The sequence below is a fragment of the Gallus gallus genome, chromosome 3, assembly GCF_016699485.2.
Source record: "Gallus gallus isolate bGalGal1 chromosome 3, bGalGal1.mat.broiler.GRCg7b, whole genome shotgun sequence".
Taxonomy (NCBI): Eukaryota; Metazoa; Chordata; class Aves; order Galliformes; family Phasianidae; genus Gallus; species Gallus gallus.
In genome coordinates, this window is record NC_052534.1 from 48,557,296 (window position 1) to 48,582,107 (window position 24,812).

The 24,812-nt window shown below is 41.0% G+C and overlaps 2 protein-coding genes and 1 long non-coding RNA gene across 10 annotated transcripts in view; 2 read left to right on the top strand and 1 right to left on the bottom strand.

The window, feature by feature from the left end:
- Nucleotides 1-1,093: 1,093 nt before the first annotated feature.
- RMND1 (required for meiotic nuclear division 1 homolog) lies at nucleotides 1,094-21,453 on the bottom strand. 6 transcript variants are annotated; one of them, XR_005858201.2, is made up of 12 exons: nucleotides 19,831-21,097; nucleotides 18,465-18,985; nucleotides 13,526-13,634; nucleotides 10,983-11,058; nucleotides 10,596-10,635; nucleotides 7,702-7,802; nucleotides 6,639-6,745; nucleotides 4,543-4,607; nucleotides 3,702-3,778; nucleotides 2,402-2,522; nucleotides 1,522-2,235; nucleotides 1,094-1,278 (listed from the first exon to the last, which is right to left on the bottom strand). XR_005858201.2 is itself a non-coding variant. In XM_040697559.2 (12 exons), the coding sequence occupies exons 2-12, from the start codon at nucleotides 18,969-18,971 to the stop codon at nucleotides 1,246-1,248; spliced, it is 1,353 nt and encodes a 450-aa protein (XP_040553493.1). In that variant the 5' UTR covers nucleotides 18,972-18,985; nucleotides 21,253-21,453; the 3' UTR covers nucleotides 1,094-1,245. The 6 variants fall into 6 exon arrangements, 5 of the variants coding, with proteins under 5 accessions (XP_040553493.1, XP_015139748.2, XP_040553492.1 ...); XM_040697559.2 differs by lacking the exon at nucleotides 19,831-21,097 and adding an exon at nucleotides 21,253-21,453 and having other exon boundaries at nucleotides 1,522-1,638; XM_015284262.4 differs by having other exon boundaries at nucleotides 1,522-1,638; nucleotides 21,045-21,097.
- LOC107053016 lies at nucleotides 1,536-12,787 on the top strand. 2 transcript variants are annotated; one of them, XR_006938673.1, is made up of 2 exons: nucleotides 1,536-8,907; nucleotides 11,962-12,787. It is a non-coding gene; the product is annotated as an uncharacterized LOC107053016 (long non-coding RNA). The 2 variants fall into 2 exon arrangements; XR_001465918.4 differs by having other exon boundaries at nucleotides 12,266-12,787.
- Nucleotides 20,602-24,812, top strand: part of CCDC170 (coiled-coil domain containing 170) — a 57,465-nt gene continuing 53,254 nt past the window's right edge. Inside the window, exons 1-4 of one of the 2 annotated variants that reach the window (XM_046939039.1) lie at nucleotides 20,602-20,723; nucleotides 22,422-22,527; nucleotides 22,831-23,069; nucleotides 24,616-24,781. In XM_046939039.1, the coding sequence (XP_046794995.1) occupies nucleotides 23,035-23,069; nucleotides 24,616-24,781 (201 nt within the window). In that variant the 5' untranslated portion in view covers nucleotides 20,602-20,723; nucleotides 22,422-22,527; nucleotides 22,831-23,034. Of the gene's footprint in view, nucleotides 20,724-21,208; nucleotides 21,281-22,421; nucleotides 22,528-22,827; nucleotides 23,070-24,615; nucleotides 24,782-24,812 lie in introns of those variants that run through there. The other variant, XM_046939037.1, reaches the window with a different exon arrangement.

The following is a 24,812-nucleotide window of genomic DNA, read 5'->3' on the forward strand; positions in this document are numbered from 1 at the left end:
CAAAACTAACCATGCTTCTGTTGTTTTAGTGTGTTTGACTTGCTAACTCTTAAGCACCATCTTAAGACAGAACACCTGAGATATTCAAACCTAGATGCTTCATGCATTTAAAGAGCCTCTTGGAGTCCTCAAATGCCTTTGTTAAAAGCTCTTTTGTTGATGGATGCATTTGGCCTGCAGGGTTACATTTTAGCAGCTTAAGCTGAAATACTGAAACTATTAAATGTGTGAGATGAATGGGAACATAGTATCTCAGCCTCAGGTGTTACGCTTAAATTGGGGAGGAGGGGAAGCCTGTTTTGTGTGTTAAGAAAAAAAAAAGTTTGCTAGAATAATGACAGTTAAATTTTAACTTAATTCTCTGTTAGAGTAGTTACGTAGGAGAAACCAAGCACCACTTAATGGATCTAATGTACTACTTCTCTAAACCTATGTAAGAGATAAGCACCGAGGAGCTGTTCTGCAGTTACTAGTAAGCTTTGGCACCAAGCTGTTGTGCTGACTGATTCACTCCTGTGAATGGGGCTGACAGCTCAGACCTTCTCAGCAGCTCACAGAACTGGTAGTTGAGCTATTTCCAGAACCGAGATCTCCAGGTATTACCTGTTTTGATTCTCTGAGGAGAAAAGCCTACTGTTAAAGAGGAGTTAGTGCTTCTTACAATGGACAGACTTGTAGTCAGTCACATGTTTTTCCTAGCTCTGCCCAATTCTATTCTCATTAGAACAAATAGCAGTGTTGTAAGAAGCTTATTTCCTGAAAACGAGTCGTCTTCAGGACAGTATCACTTCTATCCAAGAAGGAGCTGGGGAAGACTGGGGAATCATCAGAAATGCAGGAAGTGGTTAAATAATCAGCATCTCTTTAACTGTCAAGGGGCCGAGGCACAAGAATCTGTCAGCAAATTAACAAGGTCAGCCCAGAAGGGGTCCATCCTTCTGTCTCTGTTCAGTAAGGAGGAAAATGCTAGCGCTCTGTATCCAGCCTAATGACTGGCAGGATTCTCTTACAACTGCATCATTTGTACCTCAGCTTCACACTAGCACATCCATAGGTTAAGAGTTCTTTAATATCACTGTTACAGCAGTTGGTATAACGTTCACAATTTCTTTATTTGAGTAGAGTATGTACATATTTATCAAGAGAGACAATTCCACTGTTTTCCAGAAGCATGTGAGACAGGAATTTTCTTGGCCATGTGGTCACGATGGTTTTGTTGGTTTCCTTCCACAGTTTATTCTGATGTCAGAGCACTACCCTTGCGAGTTCAAACATAACCTGTGAAATAGCAAACACATCATTAAACCAATGAACAATTCTTATCAATCTTTAAAACAGCTTAGACTGTAAGCCAGAAAATAACTACAGCTGCAGCTCAAAAGCTACTTGCAAAGAACTGAAGACTAATCCCCTTATCCGTTACATGTATAAGCTAATCTCGATTTTTCAAATTGAGGTATATAAACTGCACTTATTACATTCTTCAATGTGATAGTGGGGAAAAAACCCACCACAACCAACCTCTATGGTGATGAGTATTACTATCATCCACTCGAGGCGCAGAGCGTGCTTTTCATTCAGGTGGTTTCGCATTAGGTCTGTCAACTCCATGCAGTGCTGAAGCTTTTCATTCATTACCTGCAACAGATTTCAAACACAGGGCAAAGCTGGGTTCTCCACATTGTGTGAGATCACTACAGAAACAATCCATAAAGGGGCTCACTGCAGAAAGCTGTTAACATTTCTGTGAAAGTGCAGGATGCAAAGTCTTGTGATGTAGCGTGCACAAGCAATGGGAGTTCTAATACAACTCTCAGTTCAAAGAGTCATAAAAATAAATACAAATTTAGATATGCATATGAAGGTATTAAACAGCTACTGGGTGACATTTAGTCACAAAACAGTGCAAGCAAATAACATGCAGCTTACGGGAATGCCTCAAAAGTAACTAAATAAGTATGTAAGGTTGCTGTACCACTGGAAGAGGTATCTCATGCTTATTCTGGTAGAGCAGTAAGCATTACATTGCCCTGCAATGGACTGACCTGGATGATCATGTCATCAGTAAGAAGACTGCTTCACATCACATTTTTTTTAAAACTTGTTTTCTTGCACACATTTCAGAAAAAGAATTAAAGCTCCTCTTCTTACAACTATTTAAAGCCTAAGTTAGTGGCTCAGGAAGTACACAATCCATTTAAGTCTAGGTGGTTGAGGCAGGGCTGTTAACCTAAACTGGGTAGAAGATGTGAGTGGGTTACGAATACAGAAAGGGGGATGGTGTATAGGAGCCTATCGGTCTTTGACTCTTATAAAAGAAAAACAGACATCCGTGGAACCTGGCTGAGCCAATGACAGCTGAATGGAGTATGGAAAATTGTTACAACAGTAAGACACCTACCTTAACTCTGCGATTAATGTTGAGAAATTGGCATGTTTTGTCATAAAGCTCTTCCAGTTTTTCTCTGTCCCAGTAGAAGTCAGGTGTTATTAGCAGGTCTGAACTCAGATTTATGCGGTGTCTAAAAAGAATGGTTACTGCAGTAGTTCAAAGTTCCTTCTGGTGCATATAGGAGCAAATATTTACATAGTAATTAAAATAAAAATTACAAAGTTTTTCTTGTTAAGTAAAATATGAGAAGAATCTCATTCATAATAAAAACACACATGTAGTCACTGTTTAGAACTAGTAATATCTCCTGAAACTTTTCCAAGAATACTGTAATATGCACACCTTATGCATTAATTGCTTTTGCCTTACGGCAACATTACCTCCTTAACTTGTCACTTTCCTTGACTTCTCCTAGCTGTACAGAAATCCTTCACTATGCTGGTAGCTCATTGAAGCTGATCAAATATGTGAATTAAAGTTATGGGGGAGGTCCTTAACAGCTTGTTTCTATTTGAGAACTCTTAAGTGTTACTGGCAGTGCTCACTGGGGATGGGAGCACAGTTCAGAACCAGGCTACTGTCTCAACATTATAAAGGCTAGGAGATAAAGTCTTCTGTCTCTCAACCTACTGATCACGTAAGTCTTTGAACTTTTGATCATTGTAGCTCATTTACTGAAAGGTCATCCAAGCACGGGTATAAAACTTAATGTTTAAAATAGGAACTGTGTTTTCATTTATCTCTTTCTTCACTGATTCTGCAAGGTTTCTATTAAAAAAAAAAAAAAAAAGTCTGTAGTAATTGCAACTTTTCACTTGAGAGAGATAAAATGTAATCCTGGCAATGTAGCATTTGTTTCCAGTGTGTCTGGGGGAAGAACAGAATTTGCAGATGATGTCAAATCACTGAAAAGCTTTTCTAACTTTCAGCCATAGTTCACAATTCTGCCAATCCCTGTGCTTCCTCCCGGTATCCTTTTGCATGCTGTAGTACGTACTGTAACTGCATTCCTGAACCCAGAGAAGGAAAAGGGTGTGGAATCAGTCCATTTACAGAATGCTGCTTAACACATGTCTACAGTTGAGGTACTGAGCAGTGAGTCAGTGGGAAACAGTCCTCTGACCACCACAACAGCACACACTGCCATGAGCCAGAAGGTGTCTGAGGGAATCCCCCCACTACTACACTGTGTTTAGGCCAGACTGAACTGCTCCGAAGCTTCTAGTGTACTTCTGGTGTCTTTGTATCATGCACAACTTGATTTTTAATTTTTGTATGATGATACCTTCAGTGTAACAAAAAATGTTACCTTAATGCAAAAAGTTCTCCGATTTTCTGCATGACATCTGCGTGAGATAGTTTTACCTTCCTTCTTGATTTTAGTATCTGCAAAGTAACAAGTTTTACCTGCCTGATCAAATAGCATATACTAGTGGTTAAGAAGTCTGAAGTTGTACAGCCTGAAGTATATATAAGTTAAAATCTAAACACGTATCAGATTTAATAACACTTAAGTTTGGTTTCCATAGTGCCTTGCTTATCTAGCTTGATAAGAGTACTGTCGTTCAGCTATTCTCCCAGGTAAGAATCCTGGAATGCTTTCTGTGAATTGTTTGTTCTCTCTCAATACTACTGCTATTTTTAAGGCATGACAGTGTTCTTTTTACCTTACTGCTGTTTAGCTTTTCTACAAATGTCCTCCTCACTTAAAACAATGTATTACTATTTATTCTCTTCATTAAAAATAAATGAGGATTTATCTTTTGAACCCTGTGAATCTTATTTGTGTATGCAACATGATACAGACTTCTTATTTTAATTACATCTCAAGAGAAAGCGTAGCTTAAGTGTAACACTCATGAACTCTTAATTATATTGAAGTCACAGTGAGGCCAAGCTGCCACACTATGCTATGTTTGGTCAGGCTTTTAAATGCAGTTTTCCCCACGCTGTGCCCCAGCCCTTTACAGGCTGCCAGTTTCGTGTCCCAGCCCTTTAAAGATGTTCTGAACTTTCTATCTTGATGGATTTACAATCAAATGTGTTAAGTATCCAGTTGCTTTTTGCTATATCCTCGGCTGTATCTAGACTGATAGAGATTTTACAAAGCACAGGAGAAAATGAGGAGAAAGGTACAAACAAGACCTCACCTCAGGAATTGACTGGATAGATTCCACAAAGTTATCCAATAACGACTCCCAAATAGCCAGTTTTACTGCAACACAGAGGTGACAAAGCAGAATGCTGTGAGAGGCAGGTATGTATGCTTTCAAGTAATCATCTACATCTGCCAAAATACAGCACTGTCTCTAGACATGCTGACACAAACATATCTGTAGTGAGTTACCAATTACACCGTACAACCAATGTATTCGTACATCTACAGACAAATTTGGGTTGTGTAACGACACAATTCTGCCTGCAGAACCACCATGAGCTCAACTCTCCAGTGGATTGGTTCAGATCCTGGAGAAGCTTTGCTTCAGCTTAGGAAGGTGAGTTTGAGTGCTACACTGTGTCTGTGCCTTTGCAAACTCCATTCCAAGGAGGCAATGCAGAAGCTTGAAATGCTTTGCATTGCTGGAGTCAAACTGACTTCACGTGGTGCCAGTCAAGTTTCCACTGCATTTCTACAATGTTGTGCAGAACTTTGGCTCCATTTGTCCTGTGTTTGATGAATCATGCTCAAGCCAGTGAGAATTAGCTTGTCTAGTGATGCCACCACCTGTATTTGTTGAAGCTAAATCCAAACTTACACAACCTCCAATTTTGTTCTTTTGGTGAATATAATGCTAACTTCAACTACAAAAAGAACCCTATTCTCTGGAAGTTGTTAATCCCACGTAGTACCAACGCAAGTTCTACTGTGTCTCAGCTTGATCCTTCAAGATGATTTCTACACGGACATGCTGAAATCAGGCTGTTTTTCAGTCCTCAGATTCCCAAGCAAGAATGAAGTAATAACATCTGATCAGTTCCAAAAATTACCTCCATCCACTGAGAGAAATTAAACAGATTTAATTCTCGAACTCTTTTGTGATCATAATCGTACTAGTCATGAAGCACAATAAACCCAGTGCTGAGCATTCTTCATGTTCATCTTATGAGTACGGAGCCCTAATCCAAGCCAGTGACTTAAACAGCATTTAATTTAGCCTTTGAAAACAGACATTTTAGCCAGCAGTGATTATTTGACAGAAGTTAGCTTCTATTGTGTATTAAATTTGACTTTAACTATATTGCATCCCTTAACAACACTGAACATCGCACTGTCTTCTTTTATGGTGTACATGTTTCATAGTAACATAACTTGGCACCAAGTATCTCCTGGGAATAAATCCCTTGCTCCATGATACATGGCAACACTTTTTCATGCTGTGGGTGTAACAACAGCAAAAGTAAAGGCTTTTTTCCTTAATAGCTCTTTCTTCAGCGGTCAAGAACCATTTAGTTATTATGCTGTATGTCTTGATCAAGTAGTGTATCACTTCCAAAACACGCATTCTGTTTCTTGATGTCTTCTGTTTAAAGTTATGTTCCCCCACATAGTATATGAATCTTGTAATTTACTCAAAAAGCAGTAGAGGTTTTCCTTTAAAGTCTTCTTGAGGACAGCCTTATTGCTGCTAGTTTCTATTCCCACTTACTACCTTGTTCTAGGTCTGAAGAAGCAGAGATTATTTCCTCGGGCAGAAGCATCACTACTGAGCCTGAATTCTTCTCAGTGCCTCCTGACATAAATACCACCATGGCACACAGCCATTGCTAACAATCCTGGAAAACACGGTCTGAGACTCCAGTCCACACACTTGATGCTGCTAGACTTTCCAAGCTGAAAATTGGTTTTACAACTCTCTCTGGTTTAGCTGATATCAAGTTTTTTTTTCTGTTAATGATGTCATGATCAATTAAGATCACTGACAGCTTTGTAATACTGGGCTGCACTCTTGACAATCCTAGAATAATCTCCAGTGTGGGCAATGGGATGCTTAGTAGAATGTCTGTCTTTAGCAAAGTATTTTCTTAAGGAGTTTTGTTCATCTTTAAGATTTACACATTGCAAAAAGTAATTCAAATTTAAGGAAGACAAAGTAAAAATGAATCCTCCCACTGATGTGCAATCAATCTTTATACAGTTTACCAAAACCAGACACTAAGTCTTCTCCAACCTTTCAAAGTTCCACTCACAATGGTATTTCACTAAATCTATAGAATGAGTTGATAGTACACAATAGCATTAACTTACCAGAAAGACAAAGGGCATTTGAAAAGGCAAATTTCTGCAGGACGACTTCATCAGTATCCAGCTCAGAATTTAACAAGATTTCTCCCTTATGAAGCTTTGATTGCCCTCTGTAAGAACAAGATTTAAGCATCTTCATTGACTAAGCCAAACAGCAAAGGAACATTTAAAGAACAATCAGTGCAAGTAAGATTGGTTATATAAAGATAATGGTCTATCTACATGGCTATCACCCTCATTGTTGCATTTTACTCATGTTCAGTACAAAAATAACCAAAACAGATAACTGAAAATAAGTTCCTCAGTCTTAAGACTACGTCGGGTATCACAAATTCCACAAGTGGATAGTTCACGCAGTTTTCAAATGGCCAGAAAACAAACAAACAAAACTAAAAACCAACCAAACAAAAAAACCCCACAGTTGTCCTCTGAAGAAATTACCTTAAATAAACTCAAGCTCATTAGCTCAGCTTATGGTGTTACTGTCTCCTGAGTACAGTTTTTTGGTGTTGTTGGAACATTGCAGATAAATGACATCACCAACAACATTGATAAGTATCTCCACAGAGATCATTTGCTCTCCGTGATGAAAAAAGTAGTTAAAAGGACAAGATAGGTGCCAGATTTATCTGTACACATCACTCAAGCTGTATCTCTCCTAGGAAGTGAAGTATGTGCAGAACACAACTTTGTATTTGAACCTAGAGCTTATGCAGAGAAATTCTGTGCCTCCTTTAAAATCCAAGTTGTCTCAATAATGGATATTTATTTTCCCTGTGAGGCACTTATGTTCTCTTTGGGACACTTGAAGAATATGTTCAGTTGTGACATGGAGCTTCATAATTTATGAAGTCTAACGTATACCCAAATCATAAAGGTCATTAATTGAAAGTTTAGCAGTTCAGCAAAATTTGTGAATTTGTTTACTGTTCTCTCCCTATTTTACTCATTTGAAAAAAAAAAACCAAACCAATTGATAAGTGTATTTTTACTAGTTGCTTTCGCTTGAATTTGTTTTAGAAGTCTGTAAGGTGTTAGATAAACACAAGCACTTGAAAATACTTACTCTCCTATTCTATAGTTTATCTCTTCATTTTCCCAGTGGACCAATGCAACTTCGTATGGCTGAATTTCATGCTGTTCCAGCACTCGCATTATATTCTTCATCTAAGAAAAAGACAATGCACATAAGTATATATATATATATGTATGTAATATATATATTATGTATATATATAAATATTATGTATATATAATGCACATAATATATTACTACTGTAATATATTATCACTCTACGAAGAGCTAGCATGTAAATACATCGATGAAGGCAACTTTCCTGCTTATTAATGTTATTCACATAAAAAGGAGTAGGTGTGCTAGTAACTTTTTTGTATCCGAAGAAAGCAGTGATTACCACAGTCTATTTTGGAAGCTATGTGCAAGAATTTTGTGTCATTGAACAACTGCAAAGGATCTGTGAAAATGTCATTCAATGCCTGCATTTATAAAACAAAGTAAGGATTAACCACAGCAGCAGTAAAGACTGACAATGCCAGAATTAACTGTCGATCCATAATGCAGCATGCCAGATTTCAAGGGTGTATACACTTGGATCCTGACAGCTTAGTTGGCATTGTGGAGTCATGATCAATATAGTAATAGCCATACTGTTAACAAATGAAGACTCTTTTCCTAAACTACTTCCAGCTCAGAGTAAGATTTAACGAAGGTTTACAGACCATAACCGACTGTGTGAAATTCATGTGCCTTGTCATATGCATACTTGCAAAGTTCTGCCATTCATCTGGATAACAGGAAATGATGTTTCAGTGGCAGCTTTCTTTTAAAGTGATACAAAAGCTTCCATTTATTCCCGGCCCAGCCTAACTTTATGGAAGGAACTACCTGTCACACAGTACATTTAATGAGAAAAGATCTTTTGGATTCATTAAGTGCAAACTCTCGCAATTAGAGGTGACTGCATCACAGAATCACCTTCTAACAAAACTGATGCACTCCACTTTGAAGCTAGTTTATTTATTTATTTTTTTCCCTCACTACTTTTGGTGGTTGTATGGGAATTGCTAAGTCATGCCCTGAACCAATGACTGAGCACCTGTTGTAGGGACACAGCCAGCCCTGGGAGCACAGGTGGAACCGGGTTTCACCCCTCCCAAAGCCTCATTTAAGGGTTGGCTGCCACCAGGGAAGGATCTCTACCTGGAGATCCCTTTCTCTGGAGTATTTGGTGAGCCCTAATCCTTAGGACAGGTAAGCACATGTTTCTTTCTCTAACTGGATTGTGACCATCACCCTTTTTTTGGGGGGGGGAGGGGGGTAATTTAGAACTGGTTATCTGTTATTATCTTTCCCTACAGTGGGGAGGATATTGCACAACCTTACTGCTGAGGTATCTGAAAAAAGTATTTTACAATTTCAAATCCCAGTGACAATCAGCCTGTAGTTATTGCTACTTCTGTTAAGTGTCCATTAGCTTAATATAGTTTTTCCTCCCCTAGTGTTCATTCTGGAATACTTTCTAAGAGCAGTTTTGTCTGTTCACAGCAAGTCCCTACACACCATTTTACTGAATTACTTTCAGTTTCTGTTCAATAGGCCTTTTTTGCCTTGTTTCAGTTCATTGAAACTCATGCATAAAAAAATACTGCCCTGTATTTGAGCAAGGGTTTTGAAAACTAACACTCTGACTATAGCTTCAAAATACAGAAAAAGGCAGTTTTCCTCTTTTATAAATAAAACTAACAAAAACACCAACTAAAGTTGCTCCTGACAGAAAGAGTTTGTCAAGTTTTCTATGGTACTTATGCATGTAAAAACATAGGTGAAAATCAGACTTTTCAGAGGGCAGAGGAGCCCAATTCATGAAAATCAACAGGGTGTAGTCAGCTAGCCTTCAGCAACACCCATGAGTCAGTAGCACAGTTACTGCCATAGCACCCTGCAGGGTTTGAAGGGAGGGCAGTGTCTTTGTAGGCTAGCTGAGGCAACCCTCCAAAATAAGACAGAAAATCAGGAGCGTTTCAGGTCTGATACAGAAAAAGCAAACCTGAATGCAGAAGTAGTTCACATCTGGAAGCAACTACTCCGTGTTTTCGTTTACATTAGTGAAAATCTGTCTATGAACTGCCCATCTCAGTATCACCTGTTTAACACACCGATTAGTTTCGCATACCCTGCCTACAGAGAAGATAGATGCCTTTATCTATCTAGAGCTCAAATTTATTTAACCACAGTAAAAAAAAAGTATTTTTAAATAACTAGAAATATATGCATAAAAATAAATATGCCTGCAGCATACCCCTCTTGGTGAGCAAATAATATCAAATTATCGTAAGGGATGCATTACTTCAGTATTGCTATTTTTTAGCGATTATACCAACCAATAAAAACCTTCCTTCAGGGAAAATTGCTCACTGGTAAAAACATAAAACAATGTAAAAAGCAACTGTTTCCAAATTTTGCCCCTTGGGAGTCATCCAAATGTAAGTTTTGACTCTAGAGTGATCCTTTACTTCTCATTTATTTTCCTTTGCATTCATTTCTTTTAAATAACCATTCATGTGTTGATTATTCTGATTTTCCTTTTCCAGTGTATATTGCTGTAGTAGGAGGGGGGGGGGAACTTTCTGTCAATCTCATGAGATTAAGGTTTCAGGTTTTTGGACTTGAGAGATTTCACCCCCTTTGTACGTTACACATCTATTTGCTCATTTTGCGCAGAAAGACAGGCTTAAAAGGTCACGTATAGGTGATGTATCAGGAACCCACACACTTGAGGGCAGCAGCAGGCCAGCAGCCACACTCCTCATAGAAGAATCAGTCCTTTTCCTTCCTGGAGAGATCCAAGTTCTCAGAAAAAAACCAAAGCACAATGGGCTTTGTGGGACTGACAAGACATCTGCTGATGAAGCTTTAACAACTGGTTTTTCTTTACTTACACTTTTTTCATCCACATTCCAAAACACAACAGCCCCTTCCCTGTGAATTCAAGGAAAAACTGAGGTGTAATTACGTTATTTTAAATGTACTTTAATGCAATACTCAAATTGTATGGTGGCAACTCTTGATACTGTGAATTAAGGAATTTAATACTAATGCACAGAGACTAAGCAATAGTTGCTTTTTAACCATACTTTAGTGTAAAACATTAAAATGTTTGTTTTTTTCTGTGTAAATATGATTTTTTTAAATTATAAATCATTTAGATTGGACAGTTATTCCTTGAGCTTCATGAGGTGGTACGGATGCAATGATTTAGTAAGCTGCACTGCATTTGCAGGACTGCTATTCATAAAATAACATCACAGACATAGTTTATAACTTACCTGAAGAAAAAAACCATGCCAGGATCATCTTCTTTTGCAGACTTCTCAGTACCCATCACCAGAACGTTTGCAGCATCTAATTTGAAATAGAAGAACAAACCAAAGTTTAAAATGCAGGATTATTTAAACTTCAGAATGCAATAGCTACAAGCACGATTTCAGTTCGAAGTCAGTCCTGTATCTTATTTTTCTGATTAAAAAGCTATAATATAAAGCTACACAGCTTCTCTGAAGCATCACACTTTAGATAGACTCAGCTATGATGTTGATCTTCACTGGAAGCTGTAGTTAATGAAATACAGTTGTTCTTAAAGAACAAAAGACTTAAGGAAAAACTCATGCAGGGCGCAGTAAATAACCAAGAGCAGAATAGAGAAGGCAGAAGTGGACACGTAGCATGGAATGATGGAATTAAGCCCACAGTTGCTGAGTAATTACCAACATCTTTCTCTTTTTAATTTAGCAAGGGACTAATCTGCACTCAAATTTTGCTGATAGTGCTTTGATAGAAACCTGAAAAGCATACCCACAAGACAGCAGAAGTTACATCTGTGTTCTCCTTCGGATCAAAGCATGCTTTTCAAACAAATCTAGTTGCTCTCATTTACCACACTTTCGATTTGCATTGCAGAAGTGTCAGAATGCACGAACTGTATCTATTTTGCATGAAATTAAACTGAAAAATGAATTCCAGCCACTAACAGGAGTTCATTACAGACCAGACTCAAGCTACTCTATGCAGAATGCCTCCAGTGTGGATCCTGACTTCTCAAACCAGTCTTTTCTCCTGCATCCTACATATCTGCTTTGCTGTACTACTTTGCTAATGCGGACATTGCTGCACTGGGGCCAGGCAGACTAAGGTGACAGGAAGAGATGTCTAAATAAGTATAGGATGCACTTCTGCTAATAACTGAATTGAGACCGTGCAGATGACCTGTATGAACTCCTTAAAGATTTCTTTCTCTTGCTATTCCAGTTCAGGAACAACTGATTTGATGAATCACCAGGGCAGGTTCTGGGTGTGAAGCTGGAGTTCACCACAGAAGAAACATTTGTCTGAACTTGCTTACTTGCCTTTTCAAGTATTGCCCTTACTTAATCTTTCTTTATCCTCTCCAGATAAAATATATACGGTGGATGTCCATTTGGTCCCTTATAAGGAGGGCTACAGTATGAACCTCTAAAATATTTTTAAAGTGGTCAAAAAAGAATGATATTAGGAAGGACACTACAAAGCAATGCATCCATATTAATTGCTAATTTAGATTTCTATGTGTTAGTATTTTTCAGATGTAAGATACAACTTCTGACTGGGTAACTTAGCATCGTTAGATCTATCATACCAACCACCACAAAGTTTGCTGTCACAATCAAACTTTCATCACTTCCTGAACACTTTTGACAGAGTATCTATTGTAAGGAGTCAAACACACTGTAAAGAAATGAAAGAATTGGCAAAAACCACACTCCCAGGGTAAAATGCCAGCAACAGCAATGAATGCATCACAGCAATTTGGGATAATTCTATCCCGAAGCACTAAAAGGAGTGTTCTTTTTAATACAGTGGAACTATGAAGGAACATGGAGCCTATACTACACAATGCCTTCTTTCTGAGAAAGACAACCATTACTCAAGCAATCTTCATAAAGATCCACTGGAGTACTGTCACGCTTGGTATCTTAAGAGAGGCAGCCAGACACTTGATAACCTCTTATGAAATGTCCATGAACAATATCTTTTGCTTTGCATAATCTGTTTATTCACAAAAAATAATAAATCTACTGCTAACATATGAAAATCACAGCTGTTCTAGGGCTAGAGGGTCTTTAAGCTATAAAAAGCTCAATTTGTTTTTCTCTTGTTGTGTGCTTCACCTATTTCCATGCCATACCTTCCCAAGTCTTCAGAGATACTTTGTATAGATCCGGAACCAATTACTGCTGAAGGGAACTATTCAACAGTTACTAGGCTATATTTTGCCCAATATAAAGTATCAGCTACATTCTCTTTACCAGAACTAAATATCTATATGTGTATCTTCTACATTGCATGTAGTCAGCAAGACTCTCTCTCATGTGCCTCCAACCCTCAGCAACTTACATTAATAGAAATGTGGGTATGGAAAGAAGGTGCAACACTTCAAATTACAAAACTGTTGACAGCTGAAGCACTGTGGTATCACATTACTGAAGCACTGATTAAAATAAGCCTTCAGAAAAGTTTCAATTAGTGAATTTCTATGAAAGAAGAGTTTCTATTAGAAAATTTCGTTTATGTTTTGAATGCATTCCCAAGGCTATCTGATTTTTTTTGATTCTTTTAGTATAATAGTAATTTAGGGAAAAAATATTATATGGTAACAGCAATTCACTTTAATTTGTATTTTATTTGAAGCAAATGGAATTTTAAATACAGCTATATTTATACATTCCAGGGTATTACCAAAATGAAAACATATGAAGTTATAAAAATTAAATATCTCACCCATATTTCATTTCCCAAGATATAAAACCATTTTTAAGATGTTTTAAAAATCTACCTCTGGGCAAACTTGTTATTTCAACATATCCATGGGAAGTCAGGTCATGACACAGATTACCGAGATGATATTCATCTGCTGTTGCAAAGGCTGTGCACTGCATCAGATTCTGTGCCAAAGGAATAAAGAATTGAGTTAGGGAAAGGCTGAAGCAAGACGTACATAAGACATGCTCGTGTTTGCCTCAAAGCAATCACAAGGGTGATGTTTTTCATTTATTCACTCTCTTCTACTATATCACTGTTCTGCTGTCCGCTTGGTATACAAATACTAATGTGATTAGTTACTCCCTGTTAAGTGGGAAGCAAACGTATCCCTCATTCATAGACTGAGATCCATCTACATGCCACAAGTAAGTCATGTCAACAAGCTTCATGACAGGGCCACGAACGGAGCCCTTCTTTCCTCAATGGCAGTGAAATGCTTTAGCAGTACAATCACACTTGCTCACCCTTCTCACAGCCTATGACATACGTGGCTGACCAGCAAAATCAAAAGCAAGACGCCCCAAATACCAGCCTACAGATCTCTGAAGATGCACAGAGTTAAACTATCCCAGCCTGCTTAGCAAGCATAAGCTCTGGCTGCAAATACTGCGTTCTGAGTGCTGAGCTCACTGCCCAGGTAACTCCTGGAACCTAAACCATCACAGCACTGCAGCACAGCAAGTCACAGACCTTCAGTGCCAGCCCAAACGCTGCACGTCATCAGTATTCCCCTCCAAGTGAAATCTCGCGCTGACAGTGCAGTCTCAATTGAAATCACAGCTGAGCGGTATACAACAGCCGGAGTTTGTCTCCGTGTTCCACAATCTTATGTACATAAAATGCCACACTGAAACAAATAACTGGCACCATGCAAGATGAGGAAAAGTGATACTGACTCTCAAAAAGATCAATTCGTGCATGGCAGAGAAATCAAACATCTGTGTAAAAGCTTTCCTGATGAATTCAGCAAGGCGTAATAAACCGGTCTACAAAACCTACTCCCCGCTTTAAGTACATTTCTTTGTTCCGATACCTCATATATCCCATTATAATGCTTTTCAGTACAGTGTAATGGAAGATATCCAGAAAGCAATGCTTCTCATTGCAGATCAGTCGCTTTCCAGCTTTTTTGTAGCTAACACAAAGGGGGGATGTGCCTAACAACAAATGTACAGAAGAGCTGTACTCATCTGCAAGTGCTTACACCCACAATATGCTCCAACTTAAAATCCAAATGATATTCTCACGGCACTCATACGCTGTCAAACTGCAACACCTGAAAAGGTGCTCTGCTCCTTAAGGAGGCCCAGAGGCAGTAAGCTGGATCAGGGCCCACATTTAAACTTCTTTCGTTTTCTTAACATCAACGTTCTGTTGTCATTCCCAAAGTTTGGGGAATCACATTTTCACATCACTTTCTCTCAGTGACCACTAACAGAGAGCAGTTACAATACTCAGAGAGCAGTTCTGTAGACGTGTTCCCACGACTGTGCCATTAACACAGTTAACTGCTGGTAACCGTGGAACAGCACTGTATTTTCAGCTCCCTTGCTGCAGTACCTTTGAAAAGTTGCATTCTTACAGTATCATCTGTACAAATCCATTCCCAGCATCTAAACTGCCAGTGCAAATTATACATTTTAGATTCTTCTGGAAAGCTCTGGTTCATGTAAGCACACACACGCTGCCACGAAATCCTTCAGGAAGCACACCGTTATCTTCCAGCTGTATATCATCTGAAAATCCGTACCCTGCTCTATACTTTCTGCAGTTAAAGTTGTTATTGTTCACTTCAAGGTAGATGCACTACAGGACAGACTGTTTAATTTACAGCTGTGATTTTAGTTTCCACGCAAAGACTTTAATTAGCACCAGAAGTTGGCTGCCAAGAAGATGTGCCTGAAATAGCAGTTTGGATATGTAGCTTGGCGATGGTTCTTTTTTTTTTCTTTTTAAACAATGCACTGTTTCACCTTTGCTAAAATATTGTTCAGTGAGGGACTTTCAGCATGGGTGTAGAGTTTAAAACACCTATAATTTACGTGTCCACAGGCATTCTAGATGCTCAGGCTTCCATGGTAGTTGATGGAGATGTAACACAGAAGTCTCTAGTCAGCTCATCCGAAAATACCTGTGTTAACTGGCTGGTAAACCTTCATCCCACACTGTCTGTTACGTCACCTTCACCTGCAAGCTTGCCTAAAATAAAGGCAGCTCTGTCCTGCTGACAGCAACTCCAGTCACTTGCCACCTCTCCTTTCTGACTGCACCTGGGTTCATTAAGATTCAGTTCAGAGCTCCAAAGCAACCATCAGATCAGCCATTCTAAGTACTCGTTTTCTGTATCATCAACCCCACAGCAACTGCACAGGAACTATCATTCTCATAGCTCATCCCTTGCATTTTGAGAATGCAAACATTTTTAAGTAAGAAAACCTATAAAATGAACTTAAACTTCACATCACCACAGGCATCCATCTCTGTCTCAAGGATAGCTGCTACTGAATTTTTAACTGATTTTCAAGCTTTGTCAAGGCAACAGCATTAAAAATCAGCTTAAAGGCTTCTCATGTCTTGTGAGACCTTGTGAGATGAGTAACTAATCTGAGTAGTAGTGACAGTATGCACCAATGCATGACTAACCAAATGAATGACTAACCAAACCAGTTATCACGTTAGAGTAACCCTTCCATCTATCCTGAAAAGCTGGTCTGATGATCATTTATTACTGCTGGTGCTCAGCATTCCATCTGCAGACAGCACCTGAAGATGAGTGCTTAAAAGGAGCCTATCCATGGAACCTTCTGCAAAAGGAAGTTGTTAATGAGCCCATCAAACAGAAAACATCAGAGACCTCAGGGTTCACCTAACTGAAAACCTAAGTGAGTCTACAGCATGTCTCCAGCGGCAGACTGTGAAGGAAGACAACAGTCAACTCTAAGCTGCATTGGAAACATGGCTTATGTTACTGGAGGGTTCTTGGTTACTTCAGAACAAGCAGAGAAAGACAAGATCAGCTTTTTTGTGACACCAGGATTTAGAGGAAAATGACAGCATGGTGAAAAAGACATACATCAAGGATTCTCCATTTGCTGCACCTGTGTCAGTCACCTTACAGAAAACAGTCTCATCTTTCAGTTAGCTCCCTACATTACAAATCTACAAGGGACTATACAAATAGGTTCCAAAAAAAGAAGAAAAAAAGCAGCTTATTCCAAAATGCTGTCAGCCTGCACAGGGTCAGGGTGACAGCCTGGCAGTACCCCTGTAGACGGAGGTGTATGTTTGACAAAACCACACACTGTTTATTTAAAAATAGAGAATGGTTTGTTAGGTCCTAGTTTACATCATTTCTGGCACGCTGTTTTGCAGTGTGGGATCTTCCCCAGAAATGATATTTCAGTCTATCAGGCAGAATGTTTTCAATTTCTTCAAAATGGAAGAAAGTAAAAATAGCAGCGCGTATTACTTGCAAGCACACACATGAAACTATAAAACAAAGAAACTTAGCATCTCATACTGCCATGCAGAAACCTCAGGAATCTAAAAAAAAGTCACTTAAATCCACCCAACAACAACCTCTGAATATGTCATAGCATAAACAGAAAGCTTGGAACAGTATGTGGTACGTTAAGACAGAGTTCTACATTTTCTTCTTTCAAAGCAACAGGAAAATTCAAGTGGGAAATGAATTTTCTACAATGGAGCCTTGGTGGTACATTATATCATACTCCTCTTAGTCATATGAGATATTAAACAGGAGCTTATATGCCTGGAAGGCAATCATTAAGACCTCACTTTCTGTGCTCACATTCAGCAGACCATGTAATAGGCATATTTTGCAATGTGCAATCTATTTATAGAAGCACAATACTTGTCTCAGTCTCATCTATAGTACTATTTTGTTAGCAACACCCTGGAACTCAGTTGTTATTGTAGTTTGAGGAGAACAATAACATTTCTGACTCCACGACTTTCCTTGGAGATCTTATATTCAAGTATGCTTACAGTCTGCTTTGGCTACAAGTAGTGGGGCTCGTAAAGACCTATCTCAGGGAGCAACAGCTACAAATATGCACTGTTCCAGTTACTCATCCTGTATATCTGATTTTATCCACAAGAGTTTGTTGTGGCAGTTAATCTGTAGACCCAGGAGTCTGGTGATCCAGGTGCTATTTCTACACATGGAATAATCTTGCTCAAGTTACACAGGCTACATCTGCAGCTCAGTTCTTCTACTGATAGCACAGAAATAACTTTCTATTTTTCTGAAACACTGTGAGGCTTCAAATGTTAAGTATAGTGATCCTCATCCACATGTTGCTACAGAAATATATTTTATCACTAAGAATAAATTTGTCGTAGTGTTAAAGCTATTTCATTATGGTTTGAAATGTTGTGACTGTTTATAAAGAAAAACAGTCATACTTGAGAACACAGTCTAAACTGAAAGTTTCTGAAACCTAGTTCAAATATCTGTAAACTTGGTATTATTTATTCTCATCTTGATTTCTGTTCGCAATAGAGTGAAGCCTTGAAACTGGATAGAATTGGACAAGCAAGAATACCCACAGAAAGCTAAGTTACTCTGAAAGGCAGATCTTGCTCCTCAATATTAAATTTGAGAACACAGCCTTAAATAATTTTTAAAGGATTTCCTGTCTTTCTGTTTCAGAAACCAACTCTCCTCCCTCCCCTTTGTTACATATTGCTGGTAAATCTTCACTTCATCTCCAAACTATCAGACACATTTGTTTCTACCAAGTTTGCTTCTGTCTGCAGAGTTCCGAATCCTCTGAGGTCACAGTCAGGTAAATATTTAATAAAATCCTCTTCATCAAATAAATATGTTAATTTCACTAAATGGTGAAAATTCTAAACCCAAATCTGAGTCTAAATTAAATTGATAAAGTTCCCCCAGTATTATATAGAATGCAAATTCTGTTCTTTACCTCCATGTCTGACAGCAGTGGCTGGTTAGCTCTGGAGGGCTGCTTGGTCCTTGGTGCCTTTGGAGGCCTCTTAACTGGCTGGGTACTTGATTTTGGAATAATTTTACTAGTTGATACGATTGAGTAAAATCTTGACGATATGTTCCCGAGATTTTTAATATACTCCACACTGAGCTTGTAGTTTTCCATTGCCGCCAAGCCAAAACGTTTCCAGGGTGGGAAAAACACCTCCCCGCCCTGATAATAAACACTTTTTCCCAAAGCAGATACATTTCCTTGCATCATTTGCCAATTCTTGACTTGCACATAGGGACTTGTCAAACAAGGGGAAGCAGTCTTTGGAGCAGGCAAGTTCCCAATCTTCTTAGCTGTTCTGTGATCCGTTCTGTCAACATCATTATCCAGCTTTAGAAGACGATGTCCAGTTTTATTAAATCTTTGGCATCGGCCTATTGTAGTTAAAGAGTGAAAAGATGTAGTCTGAAGGCGCAGGAGTTTCAGTCTCATTGCTTCCCTCTGAACTGTATTTAAAACAAATAAAATCCTCTATCAGACTTTTGGAAAGAAATATTATTTTTCCCTTAGCTAAAAGGTGAGCCACATTCCTTTTGTGTGTGTTAGTACTCCCAAAAACACAGTGACGGGTCTGAACAGCTTTTCCCCAATGCTATGGGATTACTCTAAGATCAAAGCACATTAATGAACTGAGTGCTTGCAGTTCGTGGTGGGAGAAGCAGAACAGGCTGCTGGATCAACAGGTAAGCAGGTGCCTTTTCCGTTTGCTGCTCACTCTGCAGAGCAGTCTGTGCTCCCAGTAACCCCACTGATATAACTACTCATAAGCAAGCAGTCAGCTTAGAGAGGGTTTAGGCTGCTGTGTGAGTCCTTCATACACTAGAGAAGCAACCACCAGATTACTGTGCACTACACTGAAATCCCACCTACAAAACATGCACAGTGACCAACATCAGCTGAAGGTGCTGCATTGCTAACAGCCAAGAGCTGGTTGGATGTGGCTCTGGGCAGCCTGGTCTAGTGGTTGGCGACCCTGCACATAGCAGAAGGGTTGAATCTAGATGATCATTGTGGTCCTTTTCAACCCAGGCCATTCTATGATTCTATGATAAGCATAAATCAAGTTACTGCTGACCCCACAGTTAGGTAACAGTGCAGTACAGACTGCAAGGCCTGCTGGCAGGTCTACCTGTGCTGACAGGAACGTGCACTGTTATTCCAATAGCTCAGAACTATAATGGGTTCCTGGATGTATTTGTGCTCAGTGTAATGTGGTAATCAAATCAGAAAGCAGGCTTAGCACCTCAGTGGGTGTGCTACACTTGCTGCAGCGCCAAGTCCCTGCCCCCACCTGCTGTCATTAACCAGGAACACTTCTCTGGTGGCACAGAATCAATGTTCAGCAACTTAACAACAAAGAGAAAAGTCGGTGAGTAGTATAGTCTGAGGAGAAGTCAGTGCAAGGCTGTTCTTTGGACGTTATATAAGGGCTCTTCATCATCAGCTGTGTAACTCATGCAGCACTGAGATCACCATTTTCTGGTAGGAGCACATCACTGCATGCAGACGGGAGTGAGGCCCGGATGCTGACAGGGCTCATCCTGACGTAACTTCATGGAGGAGAGGTATGCTAACACTGATGGAAGCTGCGCGTAGTTGTACAAGAAGAGGCACAGAACACATTTAGGCTATGACAGAATAGGTAACTGATGTCGGGTGTAATTTTACATGCTTTTCACTTGTAACGTTATTCCAGCCTGTAAATGTGTTGCTGGAAGACTGGATTAAGTGTATTATTTCCATTTCGAGCTCCATCCAGCGTTCAGGAACGGTACACAGGCGCCGCGCAGGACGCGGGGAGCTGACAGGTCACGCACAACCCTGCGCCGCCTCACGGCGCCGCGGTCGCTGCTCGGAGCGGGAGGCCGCCGTCCCCCCCACCCCCCCGTTCCCCGGGGGAACTCCCCAGCGTCCGCACGCCATGCGCGCGGGGGAGGGGCTGCGCGCCTCCCATTGGCTGCGCGCCGGGGCGGGCGGGAAGCTAGACGCCAAACAGCCAATGGGGAGGGGCGGCGTTCCGCCTGCGGAGGAAGAAGGAGGCGGCGGCGCTCCCCCCACCCCCACCATTCCCCTGAGGCGGCAGCCGCGGCCCAGGCGCCGCCCCGCGGCTGAGGGGCGCCCCGGCAGCGCCCGCTCTATCCTCCTGCGCCCGGCTACAGCCGCTGCGGTACCCGGACGCGAGGGGTAAACAGGAGAGAGGGACCGGCAGCGTTCCGGCTGCGTCACTGGCAGCCGGGAAGGACAAGGACAAACGCTGCCCCCTGTGCACTACGTGCGCGGCCCTTCCCTCGCCCCACAGTCGCCCGCCCTTCCGCTCTCGGCGCCCTCCGTGCCCCCCGTGGTTCCGATCGCGACCGTTCCGCTCCCCGCCCCCTCACAGCCGCCGTCGCGGCTCGCACGAGGCGGCGGCGAGCACCCGGCGCCGCCCGCCCTTCCCCTCCCCCCGCTCCCCGCCCGCCGCCGCGCGGGAGGGGGAGGCGGCTCGCGCCGCGCGCCAGCACTGACCTGGGGGAGGGGGCGCGCCTCTCTCCGCCGCGCGAGCCGCGGCCCCGCCCACCGCCCGCCGAGCTCCGCCAGGGCGCGCGCGGCCCGCCAGGCCCCGCCCGTCGCCGCGCCGCGCCGCGCGCCGGGTGCGGTCGCCGCTCCAATAACGTCCGGCCGCCGCGCCCGACTTCCGGGGGGCGGGGCAAGATGGCGGCGGTAACGGCCTTACCGGTCTCCCTCTCGGCCAGGTTTAAGGGGTCCGTCGGGGCCCGGCGCGCTCGTTACCGACTGCGGGGTGAGGGGCAGGAGGGAGCCGAGGGCCCGGCCGCAGCTCCCTGCCCGCCCTGAGGCTGCCTGCGGGCGCCGGGCTCTTCGCAGAGGCCCGCGGCCTAGCGGCTGATGCCGGGCGGGGGTGGAGCTGGGGGCCGGCGCTCGGCCCCCTCCGGGCGAGCGGAGGCGGTGCCGCGGCCGGGCCCGTTCCGGGCGGCACCGGCAGGTGGCGCTGTGGGTACGGGGCTGGGGCCGCCTGACGGCGGGCGGCGACTCCGCCCCAGCTGTGGCTGCGGGTGTCTCAGGCCGTCAGTGGCTGGGGGAGCGAGGGTGGTGGGAAGAGGGGTGTGTGTTTCCTGCGGCGCTTTGTAGGTACTACTCCGTTCCGAGTCGCTGCGCTCAGGGCTTCGGTGCACGCAGTGGAAAAGCTTTAAAAGTCATTCTCCAGTATGGGTCACAGCTCGTTGTGGGGTTGGGGCATGTCTTGTCTGCTGTATTTCCCCCCCCCCCCAAAAAAAAGCCAAGCAAAAACAGCCATAACAGTAAGTCCCTTGCTTTCTATATAAAAAATAGTTCTTTTAAGAATATATATATATATATAAACTCATTTAAATTCACGTGTGATTGTGAATAATTCATATATATTTACATATTAGAAAGCAAGCAGTGTGGATTTTGCTGTTGTAAAAGTTACTAATACCAAATATACCTAAACTTAATGCAGTTCTCTGCTTTTAGTTTGATGTCTTTACATCTGGTAACAGTGACTGGAGAATGTGTTTTAGCCTGGAGTTAGCCCCTGTTTGTGTCCTTTTGGCAGGGCCTGTTGTAGTATAGAACCATGGAATTGCTCAGGTTGGAAAGGACCTTAAAGATCATCGAGTCCAACCACAACCTAACCATACTACCCTAACTCTAACAACCCTCCACTAAATCTTGTCCCTGAGCCACATCCAAATGGTTTTTAATGCTTTTCTTTTTTTTTCTCATTGCTGTCAACTGTTTTAGGAGTGCAGAAACTGACTTTTAAGACCATGCTATTTAAAAGAAGTGTTCCATCTATTTAGAAAATAGTAGATATTTCATAATTTCCTCTCAGTAATAAAATTCTGATACTTTCCTTTTTAGATCCTTTGCATATTTTACAGTTAAAGACCGACTACCCCAGATCCTCACAAAAGTTATTGACACTCTGCATCGACACAAAAATGAGTTCTTTGAAGAACATGGTGAGGTAAGAGTAAGGTTTCTGCTTGCCTGGGATTTTGTTTTTCCCTAACTATTGGAGATCCCTTCTGTGCCTTTGTGTTTTTTGTTCCCCTTTATTAACCACAAGGTCCAATCTAAAAAGAAGTCTAGTGTGTTTTGGGATGTTATGTGTAAAATGAATGTCATTCACCCAAATGTGTTTCGTTGAATCAAGCTCTGAGTTGTTCTGGGACTTGTGTGTGGCAGCTGAGGCTTATCGCTTATTGATTTCCTGAAAGATTGATCTATGTCGCTATAGGAATAAATGTTCTTTTGCTTATTTCAGAAGGGTGTTGAAGCAGAGAAGAGAGCTATATCCTTCCTTTCCAAATTACGGAATGAACTGCAAACAGACAAACCTGTGACTCCCCTAGAAGATGAGCTGCCCGATGCTGCCCTGTGGAACCAATACCTAGACTACCAACGTAATTTATCTAATGGAAATGGAGAACCAAGTTGGTTTCAGTCCCCTTGGTTATTTGTAGAGTGTTACATGTATCGAAGAATTCATGCAGCATTAGCACAGAAGTAAGTATTTAGTTTGGTGTCTTACTCTGCAAGACGTTATTGTTTCCCATTTTTATTTTGGGAGAAAGGAAGACATGGGGAGTAAGATAAATCAGAGTTTTAAGCTTTTTCTATATGAATTTCCCCTTGTCTCACACCTCAGATTTAAAATCAGTGTTCAGTAGATTTTGAAGTTAGTTTTTTTTTATTATGCCTCAGCTTCCGTGACAGTCTCTCTATGAAGTCTCTCAAGTTTGACTGTTTAGCTTGACCTTGCAGACTACTGTATGGTGAGATCTTAGAAGTTATTTAGTATTGCTAAAAGTCTAGAATTATGTCTTAAGGTATATGTTAACCTACCAATCTGTTGGGCATTCTAACTTGTTTTGCTACTGCTAAAAATCGGAAGTTCTTAACTGCAGCACACCTAGCTTCAGTAGCCCGTTCTACACCAGTTGTTCATTCTACACCATCATCTTTGTTACAGTTGTGTTTGCAGCCCATGCGTTGCATCAAGCATAAGGAGCTGATCCTGGTTAAATATAACTTAAACAGAAAAAGTTTGTTGTGCTGGTATCGTGAAGACGTACCAGTACAATGTGAAGGGATAGGAATTAACAGTTTTAAGCTTAAAAGCTTTATGCGCTGTGGAATTGTCCTTAGCAATATGGAGACAGAAACACAGTAATGGATTTCTTTGTTTCTACTGGTATATTGCACAATTTGAACTCTTGTAGCAAAAAAAATCTTCTGGATTTCTCTTAAAACAAACGAACATTTTTCATTAGTAAGCTTTACATTTCTTGATCTTTATTATTTGTCTACTCTTAAGTATGTGGTTCAATCATTTGTCAAAAAGTGTAACTGCAAATATAGTTCTTATTATAAGTTGATATTTCTAATACATTACTGGAGCTGAATTATTTTGTCAACTTTGTCATGTTAATTTTCTGAAGTCTTAGTTAAAAGCTTTCATAAGAGTTACCACTGTAAGAGACTTTGGTATAGGAAATACACTTCAATAGACAAAAATCCAATTAAAAATGGGCCCACAATTCACTAGGCATGATAACTCACTGTGCTTTTTCATTTATGTGTTACAGTTTTATTTATCTGGAAATTTATATTTCCAGGCTGGATGTGACTCTGGGCAGCCTGGTCTGGTGGTTGGCAACCCTGCACATAGCAGGGGGGTTGAAACTCCATGATCGTTGTGGTCCTTTTCAACCCAGGCCGTTCTATGGTTCTATGATTATCTGCGTACGAAAAATGAAGTTCATAATTGTTACAGTATGTGCAGTCATGATAGAACACTTGTTCGCTTTCAGAGTATGTTGTTAATAATTTCAAGATGTCCTGTAGGCTATTTGTTCTAGCAAGATATGTTATCAAGTTTTTATTGAAATATGTAAGAATCCAGTATGAGTTGAAACTGGAAAGATCTAGCCGGAGTCCATAATGTGGCTTAAAAAAGCTGAGATCTGACCTTTCCTTTTCAAATGTTTCGAGTGCTGTCACAGAAAACGTGGAAAGTATGTTAATACATTCATTCTCTTCTTATTTTTAGCCCACCCATTGGCAGCTTTGACGTATTTAAGGAAGGAAAGGCTCAAAATTTCTTTGAATCCCAAGAGGCTATTATTGCTTTATGCACTTACTTTCAGGAACTTCTTAAAAACATCCAGGATTTAGATGAAAAGCAACTTCAGGGGGAACTTTTTAAGCTACTGCAGGTAAACCAGTAGTGCTTCTCTGTAACAAATG

Bases quoted from the DNA above. Each gene is read 5' to 3' on its own strand.
- RMND1 (XM_040697558.2), bottom strand. The intron at 7,803-10,595 runs GTAAGTAAAGAA...TCTTTTTCTTAG, and splicing joins GGAATGTGGATGAAAAAAGT to ATGAAGAATATAATGCGAGT. The intron at 1,279-1,521 runs GTTGGTTGTGGT...GCTATTTCACAG, and splicing joins TAATACTCATCACCATAGAG to GTTATGTTTGAACTCGCAAG.